The 16,118-nt window shown below is 39.5% G+C and overlaps 2 protein-coding genes across 5 annotated transcripts in view; both read left to right on the top strand.

Moving 5' to 3' along the window:
- Positions 1 to 2,057, top strand: part of stk11ip (serine/threonine kinase 11 interacting protein) — a 35,808-nt gene extending 33,751 nt beyond the window's left edge. Inside the window, 1 exon segment of the mRNA XM_025062592.1 lies at positions 602 to 2,057. Within this exon segment, the coding sequence (XP_024918360.1) occupies positions 602 to 733 (132 nt within the window). The 3' untranslated portion in view covers positions 734 to 2,057.
- A 3,364-nt stretch (positions 2,058 to 5,421) lies between these two features.
- On the top strand, positions 5,422 to 16,043 carry LOC103389570 (gap junction gamma-1 protein-like). Of its 4 annotated transcripts, none has more exons than XM_008325027.3 (6): positions 5,422 to 5,744; positions 11,981 to 12,253; positions 12,781 to 13,002; positions 13,109 to 13,778; positions 15,092 to 15,215; positions 15,692 to 16,043. In XM_008325027.3, the coding sequence occupies exons 2-5, from the start codon at positions 12,014 to 12,016 to the stop codon at positions 15,169 to 15,171; spliced, it is 1,212 nt and encodes a 403-aa protein (XP_008323249.1). In that variant the 5' UTR covers positions 5,422 to 5,744; positions 11,981 to 12,013; the 3' UTR covers positions 15,172 to 15,215; positions 15,692 to 16,043. The 4 variants fall into 4 exon arrangements, with proteins under 4 accessions (XP_008323249.1, XP_008323247.1, XP_008323250.1 ...); XM_008325025.3 differs by having other exon boundaries at positions 5,427 to 5,744; positions 12,781 to 13,015; positions 13,113 to 13,778; XM_008325026.3 differs by lacking the exon at positions 5,422 to 5,744 and adding an exon at positions 5,751 to 5,938 and having other exon boundaries at positions 12,781 to 13,015; positions 13,113 to 13,778.
- The last annotated feature ends 75 nt before the right edge of the window (positions 16,044 to 16,118 follow it).

Raw genomic sequence — 16,118 nt, 5'->3', positions numbered from 1 at the left:
GCAAATAACTGGAGAAATTTGTCTGAAGCTTACAATATGCCTCTATATTAATTTGTGCTGATTCCCCATGGCATGGCTACTGATAATCCAACGTAAATGTTTTACATTCAGCCAAAAATTTGTCAAGTTAAAGATTTTTGGAAAGTTGATCAAATATGTTCATGGATGATCACAAAAGTGACTTTAGACTTTTAAATTTCCTTCACATAGAACCAGTTTTTACTGTAGCATTTTCCTAAAAGTGTCCCTTCAACCTGTGACAAACCAGCAGCAGCAGCAGCAGATGAAAGTGTTTCCGTACCAAGGCTGTAATTTGACTTGTCCTATGATGTTTTGGTCAAAATGCAGCCCCGGATGTTTACGACATCCCATCTTCTCTCACCTTTTAGTCCCTGACACAAATTAAACCAAAACTGCAGAATTGGATGTTTATCAGCCTTAGTTTTGGCTTGATTTGTCCCACATGTTCTTGCTGCCTGTGCAGTGGAGCAGAAACCAAACTTCTGAGCATCTTCAAAAAGGAATGTTGCACAAATACTACTTTGATGTAACAACTGCTTCAGTTTTAGTGTTTTGTCATGCTGTGTTTTTCCGTTTACAGACTTTGAAACTGGAGAAAAGGTGGTGCGTGCGCTCGGAGAGCGAGGAGCTTCTCCAGGGTCTGCTGACCTGGGTCAAATCACAGTGGGAGACGATGTTTGGAGTGAAGCTGCACACGGAGGAAGCAACGTAACAAAAAAGAAAAATCAAGCCAGAGACTTGTATATGATACGATGTGTGTGTGTGTGTGTGTGTGTGATTGTTTATGTGAGTGAGTGTGTGTGTGTGTGTTTTTTGAGACTTCAAAGCTGGCACTGGAAGATGTTCAGAGAACAATAGTCACTGTGTCTTTGTCCTTGTCTCCTTTTGTACTGCTAGTGCTTTCACCCAGACAAGAACCAACATGCATCCTGTTCCGTGTAGCTCCTATTGGCCTCAAATTCTGAGTTCATCCAGAAAACACTGGATGTAATTTGTCAGATACATCAAACTGAAATTCAGCCGATTTGGGCAGAAGAGTAGACCAATAGGAGAGTTCTTCTTGTGTTGACATTGGGGTTTCATTTCTAGGAGGTCCCTGGTTCTCTCGGCACCCTGATCTTTCCTGCTTTGCGTTATTGGTAGTTTAGTGTCTTTTTTAAACTTCTCCTTATAACTATGCCACATCCAGGAGGTGTGGTTTTTGGTGTTTTGTGACGCCCTGTCATGTGGGCTGCTTGTTGTTTTCCATCTCCAGTTCAGTGAGTTGCACTTGGTTTAAAGGTCTGAGATTCACACAAAAATTCCAAACCATCGATTTGTGTTTGGGTTTGAAAACACACTTGGATGTATCACAAGTCCCCACGTAATTTTTAACACCAAATTTAAAAATACCAAATGGCTAACTGCTCCTTCTACTAAATTATACAAATCAGAAATACTTTGTTTTGCTGAAATAACTTAAAATAAATGCAAGGAACAATGTTACAACATGGGCCCTAAAAACATTTGACCACAGTTAGCCCCCGGCCCAGACTTTGGACAGACATAATTGGGCTCTAAAATTATGCCTCCACTAGACTGAAGGAAACAGTGGTACCTGACATAAGAAGAACAGCCAGACTTAAATCCTGTAGTTAGCAAGATAGTCATGTCGGGTTACTGTGGGTTCATCGCAGATAAAGGACAACATCTACATACCAGACTTTGTTCCATTGTGTGGTACACACATATGGCCTAGATACACCCTGACTTCACAGCTGGTAAAGCCTCACATCTGTGGGATTAGTCGATTATGCTCAGACAAATGAGGTGCAGTCTGACCCTTTGCATTAGGGAGCAGTGAGTTTTTATGTCATGTGTTTGGCACAAGGCTGGGATAAGACCTTTAGGTAAGGAGGAAAAAGCTTAAATCCCTAATTGAGGGTTGTTCGTTTGTCATCCTTCTCTCAGTCACATTATTATGAGTTTTTCTTTGAAAGCACGAGGAACAAATTTGTAAATTGTGAATTAAAATATATTCTTAAAAGTAAAAGTATTCAGAATGAATTTGGAATGCCACATACAATCATGATCGTGATTTTTTTAGATTCCTCATGGCTATCGTCTTACGTTGAATGATGTTCTTGAAAATAATCCGTGATTTTTTTAGATTCCTCATGGCTAACGTTGAATGATGTTCTTGAAAATAATCTTCAAGAAAATGTTTTAGTCAAATACTATGTGCCTCTGTACATTTTACCATGAACCTGCCACGACCTGACCTCTAAGTGTTTTCAGTTGACTAATTAAAAGGGAAAGGAAAACTTGGGCTTTTAAAGCTGCTGTCTTTACGTGTCACTTCAGCTTCAGTGGACGGTCTTCATGAATCACCATCTAGCTACAGCTGAGCAGAAAGGCTGAAGAGTTGCAGAAATCATGATAGATGTTGGTTGTATTTGCTCTGGCCTGTTTACATATAACTACCACTTCCGCCTCTCCAAGTGCAGCTCTGATGGTCCCAGGATCTGTGTGGAAGGTATTTTAACCAATTTCCCAGAGTACATAACTTCTGCAGTCACCGGTGACGCACATGTGCTGTGCACATGCTGGCTGGAGCCTGGGATCAACTTATTTTTCACCCATTTGTTCACAAAACCTCCAAACCCACGGTGGAATTAAGTGAATAAATGAGCAACATCACAATTTTTCACCTTCCTCCTCTTTGTTAGTGCAACACTCCTCCAAACGTCAGGCATGCTCGCTGACAAACTTCTTTAGACGAAATCTGGAGGCAGCAAGTCTGCACAGATATTAATCTGAGGGCTTGGTGCTGCTGTTTCTGCTGAGTTTTGACTCTGGCGTGGTGCACAAATCCAGGTGGATCTAGGGACTTACATGGCAAAATGTTGACAAAGCCTCTAAAAAGAATCTTATCTGTTAGAACTACAATTCAACTGCTGGCGCTCTAATACAACACATATGTTCACTTTTTGCACAGAAATCAAAACAAAATACCTAGCTATAGAAGAGTATCCCCGAGAGCCCTTTTTAATAAAACATTGTGTATATTGAAAAAGACTTTGTGTTCTCTGAAATATTAATATATAAATGTTGAGCTGAAGTGAAGTATAATATGTTACAAAATTTCTTGGACTATAAAACACTACGTCATGTGTTTTGTCACTAAATGTCACCATTATGTCTTTGGTAAATTAATGATATCGTCTATTACTCTTTCACACTCCCTGAGAGTGATTCTGCCCATAATAGGACAATGTGATATTTAACATATTTTGTCCCTTTTCTTATATATAAAGACAGGTAATCCTCTAAAATATCTCTCATAAAATATAGTAGTACAATACAATAGAAGATTCCTTTGCTTTTTGCCATTAATATACCATATTTTAGGAAGTCATTAAAATGACGCCTAAATGCTCACTGTTAACCCCCAAATAGCTTACCAGTCATTTTTGTAAAGGTGTCATGAAAATTAAAATGACGCCCAAATGCTCACTGTTAACCCCCAAATAGCTAAAAATGTATATATTAGTAAATAGTTAAAAGATTACAGAAAAAGCCACAATTATAAGGTAAATTTAAAAAAAGACATTTACAGGGCTATGTTTTTGATATTAAAAAAAAAAATAAAATATATAAATATATATATTTAATGTAAATATTAGAAACCATGTTTTTAACCCGGAGTGATAAAAAGAATCAAAGAGATTATGCACTTTGACGACGATGATGAATCAAAGAGATTATGCACTTTGACGACAGCAAAAATTATGCTGCGACTTAAAATAAAAGATAAAAAAAATAAAGAAAATGTAGACAGCACTGTGAAGGATCGGTTAATGTTTTTATCAGACTATGGAGTTCACATGTTCAGACTGTCAAACATGAAGGATCAACTGTTCATTCAAAATTAACCGATGATATAAATCTGACTCTGAATGGACATTTGCCTCTGATGTGGCTCTGTGATGAAGTGGAAAATGTCAAAGGTGTACCACACCCTGGCTCTATGACTGCTGGGATTGTCGTCTGAAAGTACCACTTGTATAACTCAAAGGTAACTTAGATGACCTCTAGTTTTCCTGAAAGAAAAATGTTTAGAGGGTGTTCATTGTTTTGAAATGTGACAAAATTATCCAACATCGAGTACATACCTACAGTGAAGAGCCTACAAATATCTAAATGTTTGTTTAAAACTAACGGCTGCTTAGAGTTAGACAAAGGACATTAAAAAACTCTGATGAAATGTTCAGAAAGGATCCAAAAAGGCCTGTGAGACAGTAGATAAACAACCTCTGTTTGTTATAAGAGAAGGTTTTTGAAAAAAATACATTTCATTTCCTGCCGTGCTGCATGCTACGTATTTTGCGACAGGTTAGTGTTTTGGCAGAGTGGATATTTCATTTTAGAGGAAGTCAGGGTGCAGTCGTGGCCTTTGTGCTGGGAGGCGCACATCTGGCCTGAGTCCACTTCTCACATAACTTCTCCCAAAACATTTCGCGTCCGTCTGCTGGTGAGGCAGGAGCACAGCTGCTCTGTGCATGACAGCGAGAAATCTGTTGTTTTTCCTCAACGCTCTACTCCACTCAATTCTTGGAGGGTGGGCCTCCTCTGCCAAAGCTGCAGTCACGCAGCACTGTGTCAGGACACCGGGCTGCCAAAATCTGACTTCTGACCATCACAGTGCACTGGGGCTGCCTTCATTCTCATTTTGAATTTTTTTTTTTTACTTTGAAACGTGAATACATTAAAAATGTCATAGGAATGGGTTACGTCTTCCTCACATTAGCTGTCTCACTGTTGTTAGCCCACACATTGGCCAAGAAAATAGTACATGGTAAGGTTGAAAGATAACTGAGTGTGAGGGAAGAGGCCAGGAGATGAACGACCTGCTAAAAGGAAATGATCAGATTCATCCTCATTTTAGATTAATTTACCGTCTACAACTCCAATAGCCAATAACAGCAGCCTCCTGTTTACCTGTCAATCGCTAGGCCTCATTTACTGTAGAGACACACAACCACACACACAATGATGAACATGCAAACTACATACAGACATTCGCTCCTGTCAAGATGATGTGTCTCAGACAGCACATGTTACTTTTCAAACAACACTATTTAATAGTTTGCTGCACTTATATGTTCCTAACCAGCTTAAGATTAATGAAATCTGTGAGTACAAGCAGTTAAAGTATGACAGCTGGCCTGACAAATTAGGGATCAAGTACAACAACAAGTCACCAATTTAGTTTTTTATTGCATTTCTGAGAAAGGCCAGAGTGTTTCATTATGAAAGCTTGGATTTCTGCGGCTTTCACCGTGACACTGGGCATCATCATATCATAAAAACAGGTATAATGGGATCCCAGCAGTGCTCTGTCTCCAGGGCCCTAACAGTAGTCTTCTCAGGTTTCAATGGAGGGGCCTCCTCTCCGGGGCTGATGGGGCTGAGTGACGTGGAAGAAAGGAGGAGGCAGAAGAGGAGTAGAGCTGCGCGGAGCACAGGTCCCTCTTTTGTCCTTCTTCTCTGGGACCCCGACACACATGCATGGGGGTCAAGGTGGACTGTGACGGCTGCAAGAGGACGCCGACACACGCATTTGCAAGCACACGTGGACGAGACTGTGAATGCGCATGCGCGGTCGTGGGCTAATTAGGAAAACCTGGTCGAGCAATTAAGCAGTAGGAGGAGGAGAAGACGCGCGGTACCGAGGACACAAGGTGGGTGTTTGGCACCGGAGGAAGTTCTTTAAACTCACTTTGTTCAGTTCGTCTTCTTCGAAAATGTTTCTCAGCTCAATGAAAAGTCGTTTGAGGTTAAGTTTGACGTGGAACAGTGACATTTAAGAGCAGTTTCTCCTCGCGTCGACGTCTGGACCACAGATTTGTCCTGGTCTGACGCCGCACAGCCAGACGTGAGTCTCACCCTCTGTTTTCCGCACATTTCGGCCCAAAAAGTTTGAAATGAAGTTACTCAGACTTTGTGAAAGTTACCGTGAAACCGTTAAAAGTGTTGTTAGCTCACGTGGTTTCACAAAAAAAAAGTTTGTTTAAACGGTTCTTTAAAGAGGAAAAAAAAACCCTCAGTAGTCTTTGTACGTCACGGTGATTTTCCTGTTTTTGAAGCAGAAGCTCGCCAGTTAATAGTCTGTTAGTCATTTTTAAATCAAACTTTACGACCTCTGTTTCATCATCTAAGTCGCCGGATTTATTTTTTTTTTTTCTTTTTGTTTTTTAATTCCCCGGCAGCCACAGTTTTGGCAGTGCTTTGTTTTCCCGGCAGAAATGCCAAAATTTCCAAACCAGCCAGTCTGACTCAGCAGGAGCTCTTTCTTCTGTAATAAACAAAAGAGAGAAACTTTTTAAAATGTTTTAGGAGAATAAAAGGGGAGAGGAATGATGCAGGTCATGTTTGTGTGGATTTCATCATTCCATGTGGCCTCTGTCTGCTCCTCTTAACCCCCACAACTCCAGATCCCCTGCTCCCGGTTAGGACAGGAATGTTGCTGCCTTTGCTGCTTTGTCCACATACAAAAAAAAAAAGAAAAAGTTCTCCAGCCCCCACTTCTCCTTCAGGAGGAGATGGAAGAAAGGGGGTCTTTACGAGAGCCGAGCTGGGTTTGAGTAAATAGACTACTGTTTGACCTGATGTCTCTGAAGAAAGTCAATGTTAGCTAAGGATGAGTTAACCTTTTTCGGGGGTCGTGTTTTTTTGTCCCTGGCAGCAGTGGGTGTTTAACAGTGTGTTAACAAGAGATGTTGTAAAGGTAGGTTTTAATGTCTGCTGTGGTTGGGGAGAAGGAGACGGACTCTGAGAGGGGGAGGAAAAAAAATCTTGAGGAGTCTTTAATCTTTTCCTTTTCACCCCTGCACTGCAGGAAGCCTTTCATGAAGCAGCGGTGGGGGATTTTTGGAGTGGCAGCACTTGGATTTTACAGACATTTCACCACTTTTCTTCTGCCTGTCTCCTCTATATTAGTGTTTTAATCTTTTTTATTGTTTGTCAAAATCTGATAATTTGTCTGTCCATTCATCTTCCACCACTTAATCCGAGTGTCATGCTAAATTGCAGCCGATCCCTGTAGTCATCAGGCACAGAGAGGGTTCACTCTGGACTGTTCACCATCACAGGTCCATATATAGAGACAAACCACCATTCACACTTAGAGAAAACAATTAACCTAATAGAGGAGAGAGAAGAAACTGGAGTACCTGTAGAAAACCAGTGTCTGCATGGATAGAACATGTCCATAGAGAGACTAGAGATGAAACTAACTTAAGGCAGGAATTCTGACCGTAATTCCAGCCTGTGGCCTAATTATTAGAGATTTTTTAAGTTTTAGTTTTTACCCAACTTATGTGGTTTTGCAAGGAACCTCCAGACCTAATTGGGACCTTGACCTCTGTAATTGTGGCACACAGTTGGATTAAACATATTCATTGTTAGAGCAAGATAAATGAGTCGTTGTTTAACCAATCTGTAAAACACCTCAGTGAATAACACCTGATGTGCTGGTGAAATCTGCTGCTATTTGGTAATGAGACTGTAGACCAGTATGTCTTTGGTGGTTGCTCAACACACCTGAGGCCAGTGCTGGGATTTAAACCAGCAATACTACTATTTAACACCAGCCTTCTTCCAACTAGGTAACTAGGTACTGGCTGCTTTTATAATATTTTGGGCAGTTTCATTAAATGATGTTGTAACTGATGCTGCTGGGTTTTTCTTTGTTTGTTTTGTTGTTGTTTTTGTTTTTTGCCTTTTTGACCAGTAGTCGGTTTTTCTGTGGTCAGAAAAATACACAATATCTTTTTTTAAAAGTACACATTTTATTGACATATCATTAAAGAATGATAGTCCTGTGAAACCTTAAGTGTATTTTACCTGAAGAGCCCAAACAAAATTCCCTAATGCTAGCTGTAAATCAGTGATTCCCAACCACTGTGCTGTGGCACACTAGTGTGCCGTAAGAGATCATTAAGTGTGCTGTGGAAAATGATCAAATTCCAATTAATTGATCAACAATTATTTATTTATTGCAAATTAGTTTTCTTTGTTCGTCAATGTGTGACAGGCAAAACAATTACAGTAAATACTCTTCGCTAGGTGGCCGCTAATGGCTATGAAAACTAAAAAAACAACCAGAGGTTGATGATCTTTGTGGGTGTTTTTCTTTAATTTGTGCTAGTATATCAGTGTTGTCTTCAACTAAACAAGAGTATTTTTTTAGAAAATATAAACCAGAACTCTTTAAATCACTTTAAATTTCACAGTTATTTTTATGTTAATAAAGGTTTGGTCTGTAGGTAAAATGTTTATTTCTGGCATTATTTGGCCATTTCTCATTAATGTAGAACTTTCTTGTAAGAAAAAAAGAGTGCCTCATATTGTCTAACATAGGCAGTGATTAAAATACAACTCTAAAATAACTAAGCTTTTACGGTATGATTATTGTTTAAATTCAGAGTTATGGAGTTCTCCATTCTTACCAATAGTCAAATTCAGCAAGAAGACTGGCTTATTTTTGACTGCGTTTTTACTGGAAAGTTAAACCACTAATATATCTGTAGCTGAGCTGAGTATGTTTTGATGTGGGACAGACCAGGTATTTATGGTATTATCCAGTCCCTAAAAGTATGCCCGCAACCTACTTTGTACTAAAGACCCACCATTTGAGAAACAATGTCCAAATTTAAACCCTGACTGTTAAAGAAAATAGCACTGGTATCTCTAAACGAGATGCCTTATTTGCACATACATGCGCATTTGCTTTTACTCAGAGTTCTAGTTTCTTCAGAATGAGATTTAGGCCCACATTTTAAGTCTTCCAAAAGATTTCTGCCATTTTGTCTCTAAAATAAAAGAGAAGAATAACTTAAATAAGTGAAACAATTTGTGCATTAATTTACTGTAATTCTAGGTTTGAAGTTAGGATTGCAATTTTTTTTTCTTACAAATGACTCATTGATATGTTTGTTGAAACAGTTTTGAAAAAAAACTAAAGGGTTTGCCAGACCTGGTAGGCTAGTCACTTTTATTTACTCGAGTTATAATATCTGTTGCAACTAGGGGGTGTTCCAAAGACAGTGCAGGTCATTTAAAATCCCCTCCCAGTCAATCGTATCAGTCTTACTGGGAGGACGTTACGTTATAGATCTACACAACCAGGAAACTTGGTGAAATCAGAGTATCCTCTAGGATCAGGTAAATGCTTGATATTGGAGGGGGTTATGCAGTGGTTAATTCTTTTATTACTACCATTTAAGTTGTTAATTTGTTTTAGAATTTTATATTAGTATTTCCTATAACTATTTAGGGAGACGTTTCCTAGCATTTTTCCTCATCATCGACCTAAAAGACCCGTCATTTAAAGATTATGCTGGTTCCACCTTGTGTTTTGGGAAATAAAACTGCATTATGCAGGTTAATGCTGGGCTTTAGGGTAACAGTTGTTTAATTATCACATACTTAAAATCTCCACTGAATAAAAGATCTAGATGTCCAGTTTTTATAGCTAGACAACACGCTTGTTTAAAGTCATTAATTTGTTATTGCTTGGATCTAAGATGGCCTTCGGTGTGGCTGTACAGTGTGTCTCTGAACTCCCTCCTCCCCCCTGCAAATATGTAATTTCTGGTTGGACTCAGGCGGGTCACACCCACCATGCGCCGGCATCTGAAGGTGCTGATGTGGAGGGCGTATTCTAAGGGATTGATGAGTAAACTGTATGTGTAGTTGTGAGGTTCAACCACGTTTTACAAGACTCCTCCCTTGGCCAGTTTCAACTCAGACCTTTTTGTTAGTCATGGTTTCCTATGTGTTCACTTTTACCACCGTCACATTTTCCTGAACTGTGAAATTGTCATTTGTTTCTTCATTAGCTAGTTCTTGGTTACTTCTTAGGCCGTTTTGCTATTTACTTTAGCTATTTACTTTCTGTTCTGTTTTTGTCAACTTTGCTCATTTGCTTTGGCTTTGGAGTCTTTTTGTTTTTAAAAAGTAAGCTTTTATCAATTGGTAATTTTTTTTTTTATTCCTTCTATATTTTGAAAAATGTTTAGCTATTATATAATATAATTCTTCGCCAGTTAGCAACACCTGTGCTTTTTCAGCCATGTCCACAGATTACTTTTAACATTTTAATAGCTAAACTTCAACAATTGTACTTTTAGAAATCTGTCTATACTTTAAAATACTTTTTTGAGGAAAAAGTGTCTAATTTGGTATTTGTCCTCCATCTCTGATCCATTATTATCTGACCACGAACAAGCTGTTCATGCTTCCCAAAGATGCTCTCTGTTTTCCCAGAAAATAAAGACAGTATTTCCGCCGCAAACTGTGACTCGCTGACTGTGTGAGTTATTTTAATGTTGGCCGTTATGTTTTTGAGGTCTGATGGTGTCAACACGTACTTGACACCATCCTGTTTTGTATCACAGAAGGAAAAAGTCCCGAAGTCAATATTCTAGGTAATTACTTTGCAGCAGGGATTTAGATTTTTTTTATTTATTTATTTTCAATACTACTCCTTATACCTTTTAGCTCTCCTCAGTCACAGGTTCTTGGAGGTTCTTGTTGTATAAACAGGCTTTTGGGTAAAGTTGTTTGGCAGCAGCACAGGAAGTAGCTCCTGTGATGTTCCTTGAAAGGCTAATAATAAACCATTAAATAAATAATTAATTAAAATTATTACACATATTCAACTTTTGCTTTGCGTTAACTCAAGCATCCCCAAACAAAACCACTTTGTGTACACATAAATCACTGGTATTCAAACCTTTTAGAATATAATTATGGCACAGAAATCTTACCACAAAAGTTTAACAATATAATGTTTTGGTTTTTGATTAATATGTTGAGCTAATTCTGTATTAAATCTGTTTTATCTTCCCTCTGAGGAGCTGTATTGTAATGTCTTGATTAGTAAAATAACTTGTCTTGTTTTTTTTTTTTTTTTTTAGTCTGTCTGGTGAACATGTTTTTGTTAAATGGGAGAAAAATGAGAACGCAGATGGTCTTTAAAGACCCAGTTTTTTGGTTGGTCACATTTCTGTTGTGTTCACATTTAGATATCGAATTGTGGTCCGTAAGAAAAGGAAAGGATCATTTTCTGGCAGCTTAACAGGAAATTAATACACGGTCCCATTCACATTTTTGACCATTTTAATACCTGCAGTGTAGAGTCACTGCAGGTCTCCTGGGGAAATTCACCAGCCAACACTTTGATGTTTGACAAAGCAGTTCCTGCCTGGTGTTGAGAGAACCATAAGAATGTGGGTTTTACCAAACAGTCTCCAGGATTAGTGACCAGCAGGGAGGAAAGGAGGGGGGGGGGGGGGCGAATCAGTGTTTTGTGCTGCTGACGCACGTCTGTACATACCTGGGCTTGATTAAAAATGGCAGCGGCCGTGTTTATTGCTCCGCACTGTGGTTACGGTTCAGCCACAGTCCTTGCATGGAACACCTCACACTTGCATTCTTAAGTAGTGTTGTGAAAGTGTAAACATGGTAAATTACACAGCTTCAGTTCCCGTTATCCAGTCAGGAGGTTTTAGGAAGGACAATCAAAGACTGTACGATAGAAAAGATTTGGATAAGAATTTATTCTTCTTGTCGTTTATGGAAGCAGTGTGGAACCGTTTGGAATTCAAATGCAGATTTACTTTAAATAAGTAATGTATTAAGATGGGAGAATGACGAGCCCTCCCAGAGGCCTAAGAGGTTGACATGTTTCTTGGCACTATCAAAATATAGCCCACAAAACTGTTGTATGTTTGCTTAAAGAGTAGGTAAACTTGGACAAACATGCTAACTGTAACCAAAACATTTCCTACTGTTCACCATTGCTTTTGTCTTCTCTGTCTTTGTCCAACATGCAACAAAGTCCTTCCTCAGCTGGTGTCCAAACCATCTCCACTTGATTCTGACACTGGTCTTTTCTCCCTTCTGTATCCAGAGCTGATTGAGCTCCCTGCTCTCTGTTGACACCATGAGTTGGAGTTTCCTGACTCGTCTCCTGGACGAGATCTCCAACCACTCCACTTTTGTGGGGAAGATCTGGCTGACGGTGCTCATCATCTTTCGCATCGTTCTCACAGCCGTGGGTGGTGAAACCATCTACTACGATGAACAGAGTAAATTTGTGTGTAACACACAGCAACCTGGATGTGAGAATGTTTGCTATGACTCCTTTGCACCACTTTCCCACGTACGATTCTGGATTTTTCAGGTAAGAATGTACAGTTTGCAGAATTTGTAAAATGGGGTGTGAAATCATTGTTTGAATTTTAATGTGCTCAAAGTTTGAAGGGTGGATGAAGCGCTTTTGAGATGTTAGTGAACATCTTTTTCTGGTTAATTGTTTCTATCAAATTTGTCTAATTGTGGCTACTTCACACATTTTACATGGTTCTGCTTCAAAGAGTTTTTTGTTTTTTTTGTTTTTTTTGTTCTTTGCTAATTTGGCCAGTTCAGACCTTGTACTTTTTAGGCAATTCCAGTCCAATTTTCTTAGGCTAAATGTAGCAGTTTTGTTATTTTAAGTATTACCTAGTTAACTTGATTGTTTAGCTTTTAGTAGTTTTGGGCAATAGTTAGATAATTTCATCATTTGTACTTATTTCTACCAACATAATGTACTATCAAACATAACTATACTATTGCTTTACTATTGACATTGGTAAGACAGTAAGTTAGGGTTTTACCAATTCTGTCATAAAGTACCTTTTTTTTTTTTTTTTTTGGTTCTGTTTCCAGGTAATTATGATCACTACGCCCACTATCATGTACCTGGGGTTTGCCATGCACAAGATTGCCCGCATGGATGACAGTGAGTATCGCCCAGCTCGTAATAAGAGGAAGAGAATGCCCATCGTGAACCGTGGGGCAGTTCGGGACTATGAGGAGGCAGAGGATAATGGAGAGGAAGATCCCATGATTGAGGAAGAAATAGAACCAGAGAAGCCTGAAAAAACAGAAAAACCAGAAAAAGGCAGGGCTACAGACTCTTGCCATTTACTGTTTTCTTTTAAAAAATGAGTCAATATTTTTATTTATGTATGTTATACTTTTTTTTTTTTTTTTTAAAGGCACTGAGAAAAAGCATGATGGTCGTCGCCGGATTCTGCGCGATGGCCTAATGAAAGTGTATGTGTGCCAGCTTCTGTGGCGCGCTGCCTTCGAGGTGGCCTTCCTCTTTGGTCAGTATATTCTTTACCAGTTTGAGGTGAAAAAAGACTTCGTCTGCACCCGCACCCCCTGCCCACACACCGTGGACTGCTTCGTGTCCAGACCCACAGAGAAGACCATCTTCCTGCTGGTCATGTATGTGGTGTCTTTTCTCTGCCTTCTCCTGACCATAATGGAGATGCTCCACCTTGGAATCGGCGGCATTCGTGACACCTTCCGTAACAGACGAGCAGCCCAAAAACGTCAACCCCTGCGGCCTGTGTTATCCCGTGCAATCCCTACGGCTCCTCCAGGCTACCATGCCACCATGAAGAAGGAAAAACTGAAAGGGGATCTGAGGGAATCACCCCTGGCCGACTCTGGGAGAGAGAGTTTTGGGGACGAAGTAGAGCGTCTGAGGAGGCACCTGAAGTTGGCACAGCAGCATCTGGAACTGGCCTACCAAGCTGATGAAGGAAGCCCATCACGGAGCAGCAGCCCAGAGGTCAACACTGCCGCACAGACAGCTGCTGAGCAAAACCGCCTCAATTTTGCTCAAGAAAAGCAGGGCGAGTCCACCGAGAAAGGTAACCATTCACATGTTCTCCAAAAACATTGATTGACAAACATAACACTTGAACAAAAGCTTCTTTAAAGAAATGTTTCCACACTGTAGTGCTGTACATCAACTTTATTGCCAGGAAACATGCCTGTGCTCTGCAGTCTGGCATTAAATACAAAAATTAAAACAGTACCAATAAATATAGTAAGGAAATATGTTTAATGAGCCTTGTGTTTAATTTCCTGAGCAATTTTGTCAAATTCAACAAAATAACCTGTAAGCTACATGCCTGACCTTTTTTGCATTTTGATCCAACTATTAAGCTCTTGCTTGAGGCCACTTACTTCCCTAATTTTTGACAAACTTCATTCTGGTTGAATTTTTTTTATCAGATTTTTATGTCAGGCTCTGGTTATTTTAATTTTCTTAATCTCTTCTTGACTATGATGTTGTTTTTATGACTGTTATTTCTGTCCCATTCCTATGCTTTTCCTAGCTAACCTCAGGGTTTTATCATTACCAATCCCATTTTCATCAAATGTTTATCTTGTGTTTACATTTGTTATCTGTAGCTAATCCTAGCCCATTATTGTATTCACAAGTCTGGGCTTTTTTCTTTAGCTACAGTGTTTCTTTTTGTATTATCTGGGGCCTAGTCTCCTTTGACTAGATTGCATCACATCACATAAACCTCTTTCTGCTATTTATATTTAACATGTAGTTTTTGGCTGCCTTTCAGTTAACACGTCATGTCTGATTTGCACTTCTATGATATATTATCTGAATTGTTATGTATGAGAAATGCGTTAGATGTAGAAAAAGACACAGTGCACGTGCATGTGTGCTGCTACAGAAGCCTTTCTGGACATTTCTGTGCATGTTCAGGACATGTTAACCAACTTTTTATGACGATCCAATTCAAATTTCAAGGGCTTTTTGTCCCACAGCCCCTGCTACGATAGAACATTGATGTACAGCAAATGCATGACTTGCTGTTGAAATGCCTACTAGCCTGGCACTCTAGACCATTGACTGAATATGAGAACTGGACAAGGCCATCCACAGTTTTAATAAGGTCTGAAGCAGCAGTACTGCTGCTTTTTAGGAAGTAACTTGGTTTGTATATAAATCTGTGTAAAATCAAGGGAAAACAATGTCAGTTTTTCATAGAATTGTATACAAACAGTTAACTCCAAAACCAAAAAAACGCTGTGGTCACATTCATCCAGCCGCAGCAAACAGCCTGTTGGATTTAGCTTGGTCCAGTTCTTGTGTAGGATCCATGCTCTCAACCTAATAAATGCTAAATATCATTAGCATTTGTCTATCTTATCACAGGAAAAAGTCGTAAAAAAAAGAGTTCAGATCCTCGGCCAGTCTGGAAGGTTCCTGTACAGCTTCATAGTCCTACCTCATGAGCAGGGAGCCCCCAAAAAACTGTCCCAGTCCCAGCAATGGAAAGGTATAGTTTCTGGTTCCCTCCTTAGATTCAGTTGCAGTGGAAATGAGCTTTTAAGTGTTTAAAGATGCTCTCCTCTGCTTCTGAGGCAGTTGTTGATCTGTTGGCACATTAACATGTAATCTAATAATAGATTAAGGTTGTTATTAGGGAGGAGGATTTTTTATTTTTTTTTCCATGGAACAGTTTTCAGAGGTCAGGGATTCAATACAACTAAACGTGAAGTATTGGTTTGGAAAAATCAAAGTTATTTAAAGTCACAGAGATTGGTTTAGAAAACTAAGTCCAGCCCCAGCTTCTAAAACCCCAGTTGATTTTAATCAAATCAGTTAAATGCTGTTATGCTGACAGCAGCAGCAATCTTTAAAAACCTGGATTTTGAGTGAACATAACGTGCTGAATGGTCACATGTTGTCTTTATTTTCTCTCTCTCTCTCTGTCTCTCTCTGTCTCTCTCTCTCTCTCTCTCTCTCCTGCAGGAATACGTGCCTGAGCGCGCTTCCTGCCTCAAAAACGTCTGCTCTTCCATTCCTACTGGCCTTAAACACATGGAGGGAAGCACATATGGAAATGCAGTCAGACCACTGAGGGGAGACCAAAGTGTGTGTGTGTGTGTGTGTGTGTGTGAGAAAGAAATGAGCCTTTCAGTATTAGGGGATGGGGAGGGGGGCAGTTTAAGAACTGAAACCAGCAGAGGAGAAGAAAAGAAATGCAGACAGAGTTGTGCTGTGATAAACGCTTCATTTCCACCCACTGTAAACTTTAATCCCTGCCACATCTCAACATTTATGCCGCTCCAGTCTGGTACAAACTCCAGCTCAGACCTCATCAACACCCACTTTTTCGTGTGGCCTTAAAATAATCCTGGTTTGTTTCAGTTCCATTTAAAAAAAAATTTAAAAAAAG

Source organism: Cynoglossus semilaevis, chromosome 14, assembly GCF_000523025.1.
Source record: "Cynoglossus semilaevis isolate Cse_v1.0 chromosome 14, Cse_v1.0, whole genome shotgun sequence".
Taxonomy (NCBI): Eukaryota; Metazoa; Chordata; class Actinopteri; order Pleuronectiformes; family Cynoglossidae; genus Cynoglossus; species Cynoglossus semilaevis.
Note: the sequence above shows the minus strand (reverse complement) of the source record. Positions and strands in the feature narration are given on the sequence as shown.

What these genes read in the sequence shown, in the direction of transcription:
- LOC103389570 (XM_008325025.3), top strand. Translation starts at nt 12,014, where the DNA reads ATGAGTTGGAGTTTCCTGACTCGTCTCCTGGACGAGATCTCCAACCAC. An exon ending in TACGATTCTGGATTTTTCAG is followed by an intron (nt 12,254 to 12,780) that starts GTAAGAATGTAC and finishes TTCTGTTTCCAG; the next exon opens with GTAATTATGATCACTACGCC. An exon ending in AACAGAAAAACCAGAAAAAG is followed by an intron (nt 13,016 to 13,112) that starts GCAGGGCTACAG and finishes TTTTTTTTAAAG; the next exon opens with GCACTGAGAAAAAGCATGAT.